This window comes from Eublepharis macularius, chromosome 4 (assembly GCF_028583425.1).
Source record: "Eublepharis macularius isolate TG4126 chromosome 4, MPM_Emac_v1.0, whole genome shotgun sequence".
In the NCBI taxonomy this organism is placed as follows: domain Eukaryota; kingdom Metazoa; phylum Chordata; class Lepidosauria; order Squamata; family Eublepharidae; genus Eublepharis; species Eublepharis macularius.
The window spans coordinates 134,063,752-134,081,316 of record NC_072793.1 but is presented as its reverse complement, the minus strand read 5'-3'; the positions used below and the strand labels follow the sequence as shown (position 1 = coordinate 134,081,316).

At 42.3% G+C, this 17,565-nt stretch overlaps 1 protein-coding gene across 1 annotated transcript in view; it reads left to right on the top strand.

Moving 5' to 3' along the window:
• Positions 1 to 17,565, top strand: part of LOC129328520 (contactin-4) — a 418,707-nt gene that overhangs the window by 259,569 nt on the left and 141,573 nt on the right. The window contains exons 8-9 of the mRNA XM_054977634.1: positions 2,533 to 2,669; positions 4,378 to 4,507. Of these exons, the coding sequence (XP_054833609.1) occupies positions 2,533 to 2,669; positions 4,378 to 4,507 (267 nt within the window). The remainder of the gene's footprint in view (positions 1 to 2,532; positions 2,670 to 4,377; positions 4,508 to 17,565) is intronic.

The following is a 17,565-nucleotide window of genomic DNA, read 5'->3' as shown; positions in this document are numbered from 1 at the left end:
CCACACAGTTTCTTGTCTTTCCAGTTTCATTTTCCTGAATTCCTTTGTATATATCTTTTGCAGGTTTAAGATTTTCAGCATTTCTTTGCTCCCTTGTGTTATTTCTAGCTGTGGTATGTATATGTATATGTGCTGTCAAGTTGCAGGTGACTTACAGCAACTTCAGAAAGGGGCTTTCAAGGCAAGTGAGAAGCATAGTTTGCCAGTGTTGTTCTCTGCAGAGGCTTCCTTGGTGACACCCACCCAAGTACTGACCCTGGTTAGCTTCCAAGACCCAATGAGCTTGAGCTATACCATGCTGCCTTCCGTCCTCTAGCTGTGGTAGGACAGGGGAAATAAGTCAGCATGGTAAATACAGAATTAGATGTGCTTCTATGATTAACACTGACAGCTAAACTACAAGAGATGAATTACACGAGGACGCTTACGTGAAAGGAGTTGCAAGGTTAGCCGGGAAGCTGAGTTTTAAAAGACAGATCGGAAGGCTCTGTCAATTTCCCCTCTCTACATAGCCAGCCAGCAGCGTAGCATGGGTTGAGTGCGCCCCGGTCAAGGAAAGTACAGGGCCTTTTTTTGCTCTACATCACTTGCGCGCACATAGCTGTGCGCACTCCCGAGCCTGTGCGATGACGTCAATTCCAGTGACATCATCACACAGGGTGCGCTGGCCCCCTCCGCTGCAGCTGCCCATGCTGCCGCAGCCCACTTGGCTGCTACAGGAAGGCCAACTCAGCACCCAGCGAGCCAGCTGTCCTGTGAGCGCTGGCCTTCCTGCAGCAGCTGAGCTGGGTGCAGCAGCATGGGCAGCTGCAGCAGAAGGGAGTGAAGACTGAGCCGTTCCCTTGGGGAGGCTGCCCATGCCGCCTACGCACTGATTGGGTGGCCAGCTTGCTGAGTACTGAGGTGGCTGCAGCCGCACAGGTGGCTGCGGTGGAGGGGGGGGGCGGAGACGAGCCAGTTGCCCCGTCGGTGCACAGGTAGTGCAGGCTGCCTCCCCAAGGGTGTGGAGCAGTCTCTTGTGCCCCCATGAATTTTGCGCCTGAGGCAACCGCCCCTCTGCCCCCCAGGCTACGCCACTGGAACCAGCAAAGATTACTCTTCAGAGGGTTTGTTAATTTCCTCTTCAGCTTCCAAAGGCTCTATCAGTTTCACCTCCCCTTCTAGTAAGTGAAGAAGAAATAAGCAAAATCGCTGCAGAGCGATCTTTGTGATTCTGTAGAGAGGGGAAATTGACAGAGCCTTCTGATCTGTCTTTTAAAACTCAGCTTCCCGGCTAACATTGTGACTCCCTTCGCGTGAGGAGTCCTTGTGTAATTCAACTCTTGTGGTTTAGTTCTAAGTCCCCAAACTGAATAAGACCACTGTGTCCTTGAAGTATTGAGCTCTTTGTCTTTTATCTTTCATTGAAAGTAACGATTTTGGGATCAGAATTCCATGTTCTGTTATTGGACAGCTGCTCATCATCCAAAAGGTACAATCCCTGTCTCTCAGCCCTCTAATCTTCTCTTCCATATGGCAAAAATACAGTCTTAGATATTAAAAATATTTCCTATCCAAGCTGGACTTCTTTTTTATGCCTCATTCTACCAGATTACTAATGTTTATCCAATACTCAGCAGAGTGCAGTGAGACTTCTCTGCTTTCCCTTTCTGCTGTAGTGCATTGAACCCCAAGGTATTATTTCTAGTGATTAGTGGACCTTCAGGACAACATGAAGATCAAAGTGGGAGTCTGTAGGGAGGACTGGTAAAAATTGGAACCCCACTCTTCCCCAAGTGAAAATGGTATTCCATTGGAGGAATTGTATGATTGGATCCATGACATGTGCATGGAAGGTATCTGCATGGAAACATTGAGTTTATCTATGTGACAAACATGTTGTATTCATTATCAGGGATAGCCTCAAAGGGTATTGGGAACTGTAGTTTTGTGAGGGCTGAGATACATAGCTCCTCAGAGAACTACAGTTTCAGGGATCCATGGAGAAATAAACGATCATTTTATCACATCTGGATAGCCCCAGCAGATCTTGGAAGCTAAGCAGGATCATCCTTGGTTAGTAGTTGGATGGGAGACCTCCAAGGAAGACCAGGATCACTTTTCAGAGGGAGGCAATGGCAAACCACCTTTCTTAGTCTCTTGCCTTGAAAACCCCAGTAGGGGGCACCATAAGGTGGCTATGACCTGATGGCATTTTCCACCACGACAAGTTTAGATTTGTGCTAGATGTGTGATGTGCCCACTTAAGCACATATTTAAGGAAGAAAGTACATTCCATAGAGTACAGCAAGAAGAGTTTTTATATTTTCTGATACAAATTACATATGTTTTTAAAAAAGCTTTCTTATTTTGATGGTTTGGTCAAGACTAGATCTGAACTTCTAATAAATGCTTTTTTTTAAATATTACAAAGTTGTGATACTGCCCTTAAGTTCTAAATATGCATATTTGTAGAGGACAGGTAAACGAAGGCTAAATGCATCCAGACAAGTGCTTGCTTTCTTACAAAAGTAGTGTTTGTCTTCATTACAGCTGCTCCCAACTGGATTCAGAAAATAAGTGATGTTCATGTAACTATAGAGGAAAACATCTTTTGGGAATGCAAGGCAAATGGAAGACCAAAACCTTCTTACAGCTGGCTAAAGGATGGTGAATCACTTATCCCTCAGGTAAAACGTTACTTGGGTCCTTCGTGCTACAAGTTTGGAGACTTCTTTGAAAAGGATTGTTTTGATGTAGTGACCTTGTTCATGTCTATATAGTTTGCTGTTGTTGAAAGAGAAATGCATGCAACCATGTGGCTTTAAAAATTCCATCTGTCCCGAAGTAGGCTTCCTTCTCTGATGAGAGAATGTCACTGAATCACCTTGAGCGTTCCTTGTAGTTAAAACAATGACACTTCAAGCTGGATTTTTCAAAGGTAGACATTACCCTTAGGCAGCTAATTCGTAGCCAGTGTTCAATGAGAGCTAGGCGTTTAAGTGCCATTTTCTGCCTTTGACAATCATTCCTCTGAATCGAGTAGAATTTAGAAGCTCTGGGACTCATTTCCAGAGGACATTTCTATGAGAAAAGGATATGTAAAATGGTTGCATATTTTTCATTCCTCATAGCTCTACAGAAAAAAAGCATATTTTTTAAAACAAATTACTGTGGATTCACTGAGAAGTGTAAATGACAATACAGTTATTCTGGCTATAAATGCCTTTTCTCCGTTCTGTTTTTGAAATTCTAATTCTTAATTGAGCTTTGTAGGACATAAAACCTCTGGCCTATGAAAATAACCCCTTTCCTCTTCTTCAGGTCTGTGCTGGCATTAACAGTGAGGGAGTTGATCTCCCATTAAGAGTGGCAGAATGAACTGTTTAAAGATTAATTATCGATGGAAAGTTGGGAAATATCTTCCCGGTACCTCTTCTGTTCCATGTTATACCAAGGGGATCATTGAGTTCATTAATTACGTAGCCAAATTAAGCAAATTAGTCAGACATCCTTATCGGGTAGCCTTAATTTCGCCCCTTCATGCTGACATAGAAGACTGTTTTGTCCATTTTTGATCAAGCCTCTAGGAAAGATTGCAGAAATGGTAATCACAACCTTGCACTTAAGAATTCAATAATTTTTATTTTATATTAGTTATTAGTTTGGTTGTTAAAATACAGCCAAACTCCTAATGAGTAGTGAAATACATTGTAGAACTTATTAAAACTGATAATATAAACTCCATGTCCTTAAGCAGAAAATGTTCACACGAGCTTTTGTTCTGCACGCTAATTTCACTCGTTTCATTCAGGTCACTAGTAGATACTCTTGAACTTAAATCACATCAGACTAAAGTAAAGGATTGGTAAATTATTAACATTTACATTTTTAGAGTTTTTAAGATTTCTGGTGGGGGAGAAGTGCACGCAGTTCCATTATACCATTAAAAGTGATTACTGCTCCCCTTATATTGCAAGGAGATGCAGACTAATAGTTCTGCCTTTCTAAAGGTTCTGAAGAGCTTTCATATATGTGATAGGCCATGATGCACTCCAGAACAGAAGTAGTTTTAGATTCAAGTTTATCTGCTTGAAGAGGTTATTAATCTAAAATGGTCCAGATGTTCAATCAATGAGGAGTCGAGAGAGAAAGAGCACGCAGAGCATTCCGGTTTAAGTGGTATTTACCAACTGTATTATTGTTTTGTTTTTCATTTAGCATTTAATATGATATAAATTTAGTTGGCAGGCAAATAAATTGTATCATGTAAATTGTTCATAAATTTGCTTGTTTCTTCTATTTTCTCTCTGCCATGTTATAATAATGACATGATTCTAGCAATGGATAATTTTTGAAGTCAAATTTGCTTTCTTTTATGTATGTTGTATTTTTCAGGAAAGAATTCAGATAGAGCATGGAACCCTCACCATAACCAGCGTGAACCTATCAGACACGGGCATGTATCAGTGCATGGCAGAAAACAGACATGGGGTCATCTATGCCAGCGCAGAACTGAGTGTAATCGGTGGGCTCTTTTTCTTTAACAAATACTGAATAAAAATACTATTCACATAATTAGCTTTGCCAATTTTATAAAAATCCATAAATAAGTAATTGAAGTTCCTGTATCATAGAAGTTATCCACATATATGAAGGAAGTCATTATACTTGTTATTAACTTGACAAATTTCCTTTTTTTCATGCAGTGCTGGTAAATCTTTTGTTATAGAGATCCTTTTCTAAGTTGTTGAAGTGTGATATCTTGTACCACAAACAAGGCAATTCTTGGAGAAAGTGCAGCAACTGTGATTGCAAGGACATGAATTACACAAGTCTTCCCTCCTTCTTCTGCTGTTTTGACCTTTGCTATGGATGCATAGAATGAAGGCAGGCTTTCGTAGCTGCACACTTTCCAGCTGTGTCACTATAGCGCAGGAACATTTCTTTTTCTTAATAAAAGACCATAGTTTTTAAAAACTGGTTTAAAAGTGGCTGCATCCTCAGAGCAAGAATATCCAGGGTTTCTTTGATTATGGTGCATGAATCTGTATAGGATCAAGCAATGAGACAGCATTTTCCTTTTGATTCTTCAATAGCTAGGTAACTGATAGTGAACAGTAGGCTCATTAATAGCTCATCATATGACATTATTTAATAATCCACTGTGAAAAGTGCATATGTCACAATTATTGAGTGGGGGGATTTGGTATAGATTTTGTGTCAAAACAGACAAGACATGAGAGATCTAGAGCAGGTCTGCCACTGTTTTTTTCTTCATTGTAGCTTTGTAGGACTAGCCATTTGATCAGAAATGTAGCACTGGAAAGGAACTGTCTAACTCTTTCCCTAAATCCTGTGTCTTCCCAAATTACTATTAGTTCCTGTGGAAAAAATGTGGGGACCCCCTGGTTCTTTTTTCTCCAGTAGGAATAATAGTGATTTGGGGAGGGAATTTAGATGGCAGGAACAATGTGCAAGTAGAAGGGAAGGAAGATGAAACACTATCTCCTTTACTACTACTTTCTTGATCAAATTAGTTACATTGCAGTAAAGAAAAGACAGGTGTTTTCCACACAAGCACAGGTCTGTGTGGTTTCTCCATTGCGCTTGTCACTGTAGATATAAAATCACAAGAAGGATCCAAATGTACTGAACTTAAATAAAAAATCTGTGCTCACACTCTAGAATGAGACGCTGTAAATAATGTTACAAATTTCACCCATCAAGGATATGCATAGGAACATAGCAGAATGTTTCACACAGAGAACAGCATTCTTGCATAGTGAAGAAAACCAACATGAACATCTTGCATAAAGAACAAGGAGCGAAGTCTTTCACACACAGAACAAAATCTTGCATGAAGAGCAGAGGCAGGTCTTGCATGAGGAGCATGCAACATCCTAATGTATTTCTATCCTATTATATAAAAGACAAAGCGTGTTGCCAATGACTCACTTCTTATCCCTGCACATGCACAGTACATTACGCATGTGCAGTACGTGGAGATATGAAGTGAGTGGGGGCAAAACAGTTTGCCTCCCCGCTGCCGCCTCGGGGCCCCCAAAGGCCCAGAAAGGTCCAGCGTGCTACCATTAGGCCAACTAGGTGGCCGCCTATGGCGCAGACCTCAGAGGAGCGCAGAACTGAAAAAATGCAATTGACAATGTATATTTTTTATTTTAAGATAAATACTACAACCATGCTATGGAATATAATTAATTATAAAGACTTATAAAAGTTTTCTATATACTACACTCCTTATCACTCGCAAAAGTTCCGTTGGCACAAGCCAATGTGGTCTGCCTCCTGGTGTTAGAAGTCGGCAAACAGGGCTAATGGGCAGGCAGCAGTGGAAAAAAAACCTATTGAGCACCCCCTCAACAGGGTAGGGGGAATGGTCCTCTCAGCAGACAATCATGCAGCTCAAAAGCTCACCCTAACATTTTTAGCAAGATATTTCCCAATAGGTAAAAAAAATACCAGAAAACTGTACCATAAATGGTCTAGTTTGCATAATTATTAAGGTGAAAAAGATGCTAGCAATTTGTATATATTGTACTTTGAATAACAGCAGTATGGTATGGCTTTGGGTAGGCAGTATGAGATCAAAAACCCTCAAAAAAGACAAACTCTATGAATTACATCATCCTGTTTTGAAATAATGTTGCCACTCATTGCTGCATCTCAAAATAGTCTAGGAGAAGTTATCCCAGAAGACTCAATCAACTTGAGAGGAACAAGCCTCACTGAAACTACTCCTTTTTTGCTCTCCATAGAGCAGACTAAAAGAAGAAAGCAAACAAAATACGTGTTCTTCATGTGTCAGGAGATGCAATGTTAGCCAGGAAGCGTAGTTTTAAATAATAGAGGTTGTGGAAATAGCTCTGGAGAGGATAGATTCTCTCACAGCCCTCCACCACCTGTAGTGTCTCCCCTTCCAGAGTCTTTGACCTGCCAAGACTTGGTTAATTTAAAGTTTGAAGTGGCAAGGGCGGCAGGGTAAAAGCTCCAGAAGGGGAGACAGTCTGGCATGCCAGAGGTGATGGAGGGCTGTGAGAGAATCTGTCTCCTCCAGAGCGATCTCCGCCGGCTCTGTCTTTCAAAACTAAGCTTCCTGGATAACATTGTGTCTCCCGACACTTGACAGACACGTGCCCTGGAGTCTTGTGTAGAGAGACTATGTAACTGCAGAGAAAAAGTAACTCCTTATCAAGAACAACATAATTCTCCCTCCCATTGTCTCACAACAAGCATGAGAAGGGGAGGGGGTAGAAGCCACTCTGTTGTGCCAGCCAGGAGAAAAGGCAGGGAAATAGCTTCCGATGTTGCAAAAAGAAACTTTTCAGCAACTTGAGGAAGCAAAGCAAAAAGGGAGATGGAAAACAAAAATAAACCACTTCATATAGCAAACTGTATCAAAGCAACACCAAGAGGAGAGCCAGAGTGGAAAATACAGAAATTTCCGCAGCTGTGTCTGGAAAGAAATGGGTGGAAAGACAGCTTCTTGGCTGCAAGCAATGGGAGGAAAGTAGGGACATTCTGCTGTAGCAATGTGCAGAGCATACTTGCTGCAGAGGAGCAAGTACAGAGAAAAAATACCTCTCCATTAAGAACTTTACAACTTCTCCCACATCTTTTCCTAAAGCTATATGAATGCTCTACTTACAAGTCAGCAATAACAACCCCTGGGACTCAGCAACTATGGCTCCTGTAGATGAAGCTGAATTAATAAATGGGGAGTGGGCAGCAGAAGGAGGAATCATACTAGGGATACAGTTGTTGTAAAGTTTTCGAAGATCCTCCAATCCACTAGTTGATCTATTCCACCAGCAGCAAAGCCTGGAGTGAAGGGTCACATGACATGGGTTAACAAACTATAACCTCACTATTGCTCACCCCATGATTGGCTAGCTTCATTCCTATGCAGCATGCTCTCCCCTAAACCCAACTGTCTCTTGGTCTTGCTTGGCTTGGGCTAAGGGAGTTTGTGTTAACTACTGCCCCAGCTTATCCCTGGACTGATCTTAAACTTATTTAGAAAATATAGTCATTTTTCTAGGAAGCTATGGCTGATAAAAAATGCTCTGTTCTGCAAATGAAAAGCAGAATGTGCTAAAGTGCAAGCAATTCAAGAGGGGTTCTTCCAGAAATACCTTTGTACACAGAAAGCAATTGAAGAACAAGAATATGACTATACCCTTGTTGAAACTACCATTGAGGAAGCTGTATGTGCAACAGAGAGTCCTAAACATAGATCCATGTGTCCATAAAAACACATAAATCCATGTATTTTTGGTGCCCTGCAAAGCACACTCTTTAAACTTTGTAGTCAATGATGCTGCTAAGTGTAGTCAGTTTGGTTCAACAGATGTACAATTAGTTCTCTGCATCGACTCAGCGTTGGCAAATTCTAACTAGCCATGTATCAGGCATAACTGTTAAGCCATTGAGTCAAACAAGATAGGAGAGTCGGATTGATGCTTTGAAACCACTGAGATATCATCTTGGTAGTATACATGATGCTTTAATAGAGATCTTTGATGACAAGAGCCTAACAAATTTAACTAGAAATATTTCTTGGAACGAAGCTAATGCAATTTGTAAGTTCAAGTTTGTGGTATCCCTTGTTACATGGTACAACATTCTTTTTGAAATTAATCTTACAAGCAAGCTACTACAAAATAAAGAAGCTGATTTAAATTTAGCTACAAGCCAATTGCAAGTGACCAAGAATTACCTCGTGGGCTGTAGGTGTGATGAGGGTTTTTAACAAGTTTTGATAGATGCTACTGAGATTACAAAGCAGGTATAAATACTACCAAACTTATAGACAGAACAAGTTAGAAAAAGGAGAAAAAAACAGCAGTTTTAATATGAGGTCTGAGAAGAGGCACCGCAAAATCAAAAACAGAAATGCAAAGTAGGTTTCTATTATACTGTCTTAGACATGATCTGTTGAAGAAAGATTTCAACAGCTACAACAGTATAATTCCGTTTGACTTCCTGTATGATACATACAGTATCAACAACAAATTTTCTGAAAATGTATTTAAGGTCTGCAAGAATTTGGAAAAATCATTGATGCACAAAGGAAACAAAGATATTGATGCTGAAGATCTGTGCTATGAACTTATAGCAATAGCTCGAAGTCTTCCAAAGTCTATGCCACCGCAAGGAGTACTTCTCTTCATACTGCAACAAAAAACTCCTAGTGTGTGTGCCTAATGTTTCTGTTGCTCTAATGATTCTTGTCACATTTCCAGTGCCAGTGGCAAGTGGTGCACACAGTTTCTCAAAGCTCAAACTTATGAAAACATGCAAATGTTCAACACTGCTGCAAAAGAGACTGGTTTGGCAACTGTATCAATTGAACATGCCCAAGCATCAGCACTTGACCTGAAGGAATTGACCTGACAAAATTTGCAAAGGAAAAGGCACACAAAATGAGATGTTGATGTGCCTGAAATGGAAACATTCAAGAGACTTACATTTTAACATCACTATTCACAGGATCATTCAAAATATTTTGTGATTTGTGTGTTTAAACTGTTTTGTATTTGAGAAGGAAAATCAAAGAATGTTGTATTACTTATTCTTGCAATTTTTTTTAAAAAATTGCAATTTCAAGTTTTGTACTTTTCACTTTTCTGACAGTTTTTCTGTTTTTAAAAACTAGTTTGTTATCAGTGGACGGGGAGGGGGGGCGTAAGTAGTTAGCCTTGCCTAGGACACAAAAAAACCTGGCACCGGCTCTGCCAGCATGGCAGCAGAAAGGCCCGGCGCTGGGCCTTCCCAATGTCTCCGAGCTTTTGGAGGCCCAGAAAAGACCAGCACAGCAGGGAGCTGATCCGTAGGCAAGGAGGGTGGTAGCAGAGCCTGCCTACCCGCCGCTCAGCTGGGCAAGGAGAAAGCAGGTGAACCTGCCCAGTTGATCCATGGGTAAGGCGGGCAGCAACTGACCCTGCTCATCTGTCCAGCGCTCAGCTGGTCAAGGAGAAGGCGGGCTCCCTCTCTGCGCAGCTTTCCTGCCACCTCCGCCAGCGGCAGGGCCATGCTCCACCTCCCCAATGGATCACAGCCCTCAGAGGCCTGCCTGTGGAGCTGGCGAGGAGGCACAGTGTGGGGGACTCTCTTCCCCCCTTCCTCTGCCAGCAGCAGGGCCATGCTATGCCAGAAGGAGCCATGGCGAATTGACAGCTGGGCAAGCCTGCCCACCTCTCCAGAGGGTGCAGCTGCAGTGGGACGGCCTGGCAAGCCCACCTGCCTTTCCCGAGGGCGGCGCCACCACCACAGATGGAACAGGCGAGCCCACCCACCTCTCCAGAGGGTGCCGCTGCAGAACAGATGGGTGAGTCCACCCACCCCTCCAGAGGGAGCCACTGTGGCAGGACAGCCCAGCGAGCCCACCTGTGTCTCTGGAGGGAGCCACCGTGGCAGGACTCCTGCGTGAGCCCGCCCGCCTCTCCAGAAGGAACCCCCACGGCAGGACTGTCAGGTGAGCCCACCCACCTCTCTGGAGGAAGCTGCCACAGTGGAACTGCCAGGCAAGCCCACCCACCTCTCTGGACAGAGCCGCCACGGAGGGGTAGCCAGGCAAGTCCGCCCACCTCTCCAGACGGAGCCACTGCAGCGGGACAAGCCCACCTGTCTCTCTGGAGGGAGCTGCCACCACAGGATGAACAAGTGAGCCCACCTGTCCCACCGGAGGGAGCCACTGTGGTGGGACGGCTGAGCAAGCCTGCCTGCCTCTCCAGAGGACGCCGCCACTGCTGCAAGATGGACAGGCGAGACCACCCGCCTTCCTGGAAGGCACCGCTGCCGGAGAAAGCCCAGAGTTCCCCTGTTTTCTAGGGCTATATGTCTTCTTAGATTTGCAGGCAAATTTGTTTTGCACATACAACTTTTGTATTCAATAGTTAGGTGTTGGTTTAAATTTTTAATATTATTTACATTGTCTCATTCCAGTTTGTGCTCAGGAATTTTAATCTGGTCACTGTAGATACAACAGAATAGCAACGAGGCCTCAATATAAGTTTCCCTATATTTTCTCTCCCCCCCCCCCCGCAGCAGTATCCATGCCCCCAGGGCTTTTTAACAGCAATTGAATGCCATTATAGTGTTATAATAATTCTCTGAATTCCCAGGTTTCATTTAAAAATTAAATCTATAATCATTTTTAAAGTAAGTCTCTAGCCTTTTTATTGCGGAGATAAAAGGAAAAGGCATATTTCTGCAATGAAAAGGACCAGGGTTTTACCTTTCAAAAAGTTGGGAACTCAGAGAAGCAGATAAAATTTTGTAACATTTTAACAGTATTCAGTTGCCAAGTTTAAAAAATACTCCAGTATTTGGGCGGAAATGGCTCCTGCAGGAGACTGAGACAGAGAAAATAGATTTGATGTGGGTGGGACCAGGAAGATCTAGACTTCCCCTAACACATGGATGACTTTGATTCAATCTTTCGTAAAATACATCCGCAAAACAGTTTGGGGATAGATCACAGGAAGGATGGGGGAAACCTAGGAGATTCATGGAAACACTACAATGTTGTGGGGAAGAGGGATAAAAAAAACCCTGCTTCTTATTGAGATTCAAGCTGGGGAATGAAAAACCGATGCATAAATGACTCCAATCTTTGTATTTAGTTTGTATTGGCCCAAACATTGTTTACTTTCTGGAACTGGGATTAGAAAGGAGAGAGGAGGGCTGTTAGAATGCTACTGTTGATCTTGATGACTGAGGCTGCTTTAGGCCTAGTGTTGCTGGAGTAGTCACCTCTTCGTTTTCTAACTGCTCAGCCTGTACGTTGGTAAATAAACACATATTACAAAATACCTAAAGTGTCTAGTACTCTCTCCTCACAAAGGAACTGATCCTGTAAAGCTGCCCGTACAGTTTTGGGAACTACGGAGCATGGACTGTCCCAAATCCAAAAGTATGGATTGATTTCACACTCTTGTCTTTGAAGTGAGACTTTCTGCAGTGTTGGCTAAATGCAGCAATGTGGACGGTGTCTATGTTTGCAGATTGTGTGTATACGACATGTAATCAGTTTACAAAAACTGCTACCGCCAGATGTGATAAAGGCTAATTTTTTATATGGATTTTAACGATTAGACAAATTTGTGAAGGATGAACTCTATCAATGGGTTTCAACTATGATAGCTAAATGGAATGTCTTTGTGCAGAAGCTGTTTGTCTCTGCTTTCAGTACGCTGGAGATGAATAGCAGGTGTTCAGCTTCCAGAATCATTTTTTGCCTGTGAACTTCTCATGGGTATTTGTATGGCCGCCATTGGCAACAGTAGGTTAGACTAGACAGAACGTAATTTAATTTGGGAAAGTAACATTGCTTCTGTTAAATAACATTTATGTAATGTCGAAGGCTTTCACGGCTGGAGAACGATGGTTGTTGTGGGTTTTCCGGGCTGTATTGCCGTGGTCTTGGCATTGTAGTTCCTGACGTTTCGCCAGCAGCTGTGGCTGGCATCTTCAGAGGTGTAGCACCAAAAGGCAGAGATCTCTGTGTCACAGTGTGGAAAAGGTGTTGGCAGGTCATTTGTATCTACTCAGGAGGGGTGGCGTTGAGCTGAGTCATCCTGTAAGAGCTTTCCAGGGTGTGGAATGCTAATGGCGGGAGGCTTCACTGTATCCTGAGGAGGTTCTTTTGCATATGGATTGGTGCTTGATGTGCTAATCTTCTCCGCAGGGCTATTGTTGGGTGTAGAGTGTTTTGTTAGCCTGGTGTTTTTCAGAACTGGAAATCATACTCTGTTCATTCTTAAGGTTTCTTCTTTCCTGTTGAAGTTTTGCTTATGCTTGTGAATTTCAATGGCTTCCCTGTGCAGTCTGACAAAGTAGTTGGAAGTGTTGTCCAGTATTTTGGTGTCCTGGAATAAGATACTGTGCCCTGTTTGTGTTAGGCTATGTTCAGCCACTGCTGATTTTTCAGGTTGTCCCAGTCTGCAGTGTCTTTCATGTTCTTTTATTCTTGTCTGGATGCTACGCTTTGTGGTCCCGATGTACACTTGTCCACAGCTGCAGGGTATACGGTATACTCCTGCAGAGGTGAGGGGGTCTCTACTGTCTTTTGCTGATCGTAGCATCTGTTGTATTTTTCGGGTGGGTCTGAATACTGCTTGAAGGTTATGCTTTTTCATAAGCTTTCCCATCTGATCAGTAATTCCTTTGATATATGGCAAAAACACTTTTCCTGTAGGAGACTGTTTTTCCTTGCTTGTTTGATTCATCCTGGGTTTGATTGCTCTTCGGATTTCATTTCTGGAGTAGCCATTTGCCTGAAGTGCATGGTTTAGATGATTAATTTCCTCATTGAGAAAGTGCGGCTCACATATCCGTCTTGCACGATCCACTAATGTTTACATTATGCCTCTTTTCTGTCGGGGGTGGTGATTGGAGTTTTTGTGTAAGTACCGATCAGTGTGAGTTGGTTTCCTGTAGACCTTGTGACCTAACTGAAAGTTTGCTTTGCGGATGACCAAGGTATCCAGAAATGGGAGTTTTCCCTCGATTTCTTTCTCCATTGTGAATTGTATATTCAGGTGGATGTTGTTGAGATGATTCAAAAACCCCATCAATTCTTCCTCCCCATGGCTCCAAATGATAAATGTATCATCCACAAACCGGAACCATACACTAGGTTTGTGGGGTGCTGATTCTAGAGCTGTTTTTTCAAAATGTTCCATGTAGCAGTTTGCTATAACTGGGCTGAGAGGGCTCCCCATGGCCACCCCATCCATCTGTTCATAGAATTCGTTATCCCATTGGAAGTAATTGGTTGTCAGACAATGATGGAATAAGGCTGTTACATCCTCTGGGGTTTTTGAATCATCTCAACAACATCCACCTTTCTCAATGAGGAAATTAATCATCTAAACCATGCACTTCAGGCAAATGGCTACTCCAGAAATGAAATCCGAAGAGCAATCAAACCCAGGATGAATCAAACAAGCAAGGAAAAACAGTCTCCTACAGGAAAAGTGTTTTTGCCATATATCAAAGGAATTACTGATCAGATGGGAAAGCTTATGAAAAAGCATAACCTTCAAGCAGTATTCAGACCCACCCGAAAAATACAACAGATGCTACGATCAGCAAAAGACAGTAGAGACCCCCTCACCTCTGCAGGAGTATACCGTATACCCTGCAGCTGTGGACAAGTGTACATCGGGACCACAAAGCGTAGCATCCAGACAAGAATAAAAGAACATGAAAGACACTGCAGACTGGGACAACCTGAAAAATCAGCAGTGGCTGAACATAGCCTAACACAAACAGGGCACAGTATCTTATTCCAGGACACCAAAATACTGGACAACACTTCCAACTACTTTGTCAGACTGCACAGGGAAGCCATTGAAATTCACAAGCATAAGCAAAACTTCAACAGGAAAGAAGAAACCTTAAGAATGAACAGAGCATGGTTTCCAGTTCTGAAAAACACCAGGCTAACAAAACACTCTACACCCGACAATAGCCCTGCGGAGAAGATTAGCACATCAAGCACCAATCCATATGCAAAAGAACCTCCTCAGGATACAGTGAAGCCTCCCGCCATTAGCATTCCACACCCTGGGAAACTCTTACAGGATGACTCAGCTCAACGCCACCCCTCCTGAGTAGATACAAATGACCTGCCAACACCTTTTCCACACTGTGACACAGAGATCTCTGCCTTTTGGTGCTACACCTCTGAAGATGCCAGCCACAGCTGCTGGCGAAACGTCAGGAACTACAATGCCAAGACCACGGCAATACAGCCCGGAAAACCCACAACAACCAACATTTATGTAACCTGCTTTGGGTACTTCTAAAATGTGGTATAGTCTTATTAAACAAATAAAACTTAACTAAAAAAGGGGACCAAAGTACAATTCACTTCAAGCACCTGTTCACATACAGTACCCAAGTATTTGATCTCTTCCATCAGCTCTCTTTATACTTTTCATTTGAACTCCTCTAAATACCTGCAGTAAACACTGCATTTGGGAAGTCAAAAATTCTCTTTACTTTTCTTTCAGTTCCCTCCAGCTCAAAGAAAAAGATAGGCAAAGGGTCAGATCCATGCATGTAAGGCTTGTGGATCTTCCTACTTTCCCCTCCACTTAAAAGTCCCTTCTGACTCTGGGAAAGTTTATTCCTGAAGTTGTGAGATTTGTGTTGACTACCAGCCAAACAGGCTGGGAGGCTACAGTGGGAAGGGAGAAGTGGCAAAGTCTCCCTCTCCTCTATTCTGTCAGCAAAGCTTCTAGAATATACAAACAAGGTTCCTGTGAACCAGCTTATAATAATGCTTCATATATTCTTTCTACCATAATATTGTCAGATCAAAATATAAAGCCACCTACAAAGGCAGTGGTGGAACAGAACTATTGCCCTCCTTGTTTTCTGTACCATTTTTCTTCTGTTACCAGAAGCTTACAAAAACTGCTTTGTTCACTTACACTCCCATAAGAAGCCTTTTATGTTTAACAAATCTTGGAATCAATAAAGAAGTTTCATTTTCAAAAGAGATAATACAATGTGCAATTAGATCATACTGTTTTTGAAATGTTTCAAAGTGAGCAAAGAACAGAGAAATTTAACAAATTAATATCCACAGTGGCTAAATATGTTGTCTCCAGTATATTAAAGTATATTATATAAAGTATAGTAAGTGTGTTGCCTCTTGTATATTAAAAAAGATGCTACTTTAGATGACTTAGCAATAACTGTACAAGTCTACCGTATGGTATATATAAATTACAGTATAAAATTATGTTCTTCGGTCTTATTTTACATTGGATTTCTGAGGGGATATGTAAAGGGTGTTGTTGATCCCAGAGTTCTTGAATAACTTAGAATGAACTAACCTAACTAAAAACATTCCTATTTTTACACTTTGTAAGAAGAAACTTAGCCTTCTATCTGGTTTTCATATACATGAAAAAAGGCAGATTGTAAGCATCAAAAATGTCCCTATACTACGTTGATGGGCCACATGTAGGGTTGCCAGGACCCCTTGGCAACTGGCAGAGGGAGACTTGCTGGGATGTATGGGGTGGAAGGCTCACTAACAGCATCATCATGTTGCTGACAATGAGCTGATGTCACTTCTTTTAACCCGGAAGTGACATCAGCATATTGGAGGAGATGCTCTGGTATTTAAGCAAATCTCTTGTATTTGAGCTAAAAGAATATGGGTTTAACTATGGAGTTTTGCTCAAATATCAGAGTGCCCCTGGCATTCCCCAGCCATATGTTGACATCACTTCCAGGGACATGAAGAGTGACCCAAGTGCATCAGGTTGCACTCCCCTTCCCTCCCCTTATTTCCTGCCATTTCTCCTCGCTGGCCATCTGAGTGGCAATGGGGAGTGTCCACTGGCAGCAAGGGATCCCCCATTCTGATAAGTGGAATTGTAAGCCTTGGTACATTACATTTCCTTTGAATGCTGGTGCTAAGATCTTAAGAAGACAAGATGATGGGTGGCCTGTGGTTCAGTCTTCCAGTTTGTTTGTTTTTTAATAGAAATTGATGCTGTTTGGGGGTGGGTGGGTCTTACTCAGACTGGTGCTATGTCAGGAGAAGAAGATTAGCCCTTACAATCCAACAAGCAAGCAGTGTCTCTCAGAGTGATTCCGCACACATTGGGTAATGCAGTTTCAATCCTTTTTATAGATCATTTGGAACGGATTTTTTTGTGTGCGGAACAAAAAATCCACATCAAACGATTGATAAAGTGCATTGAAAGTGCATTATCCAACGTGTGCGGAATCAGCCTCAATCTCCAGGCCAGAGCAAAATGGAAGGTGACTGAGGCAAGCCTACTAATTTAATTCCTTGCAGTAGTTTAAAAAAGGCACTCTCCTTCTTGAGAATCTGATTGGCCAGAGAAGGAGAGCTGCTGCAAGGATTAGCCGCTCACACTCACACTCCCTTCTCCCTCCCCCTCCCCTCTTCCCCTCACTTCTCCTCCCTCCCACCTGATTAAAAAGATGGGAAATAGTGTTTCTTTGCTTTGGTAAACTTAAATTAGGTATTACTGAATTTATTCGTTAATGCATATTTAAGTTCGGTAATACCAAATTTTACCAGATCAGGTAAAATTTGCCAGAGTCCAATGGAACCTATAAGACTAACAAAATTGGTGTTAGGGTATGAGCTTTCATGAGCCACTGCTCACTTCTTCAGATCACTAAAGTTAATACCCTACCACAAATTTTGTTAGTCTTATAGGTGCTACTGGACTCTCGCTCTTTTCTACTGCTACAGACAGACTAACACAGCTACCCATCTTGAGGTAAAATCTGGTATTTTTGCCAGATTTCAAACCCAAATTACACATCCTTTTCCCTATCTACAAATAAACAGGCGTAAAAAACTACTGTTGACAAACCAGATCCAAATTACAGTTTATTGTGCAGCTGCATTCAGACATCATACAGAGCCTGAGTTTAATCAAACCATGGTGTAAAATGGTTTACTGTGAAGTGAGATGCAGTCACTTTACCTGCATCAATACAAACATTAAGAACTAGACTACTTTCTCCCCGTGTGATCTTTTTTTTGTTATTGTTTCC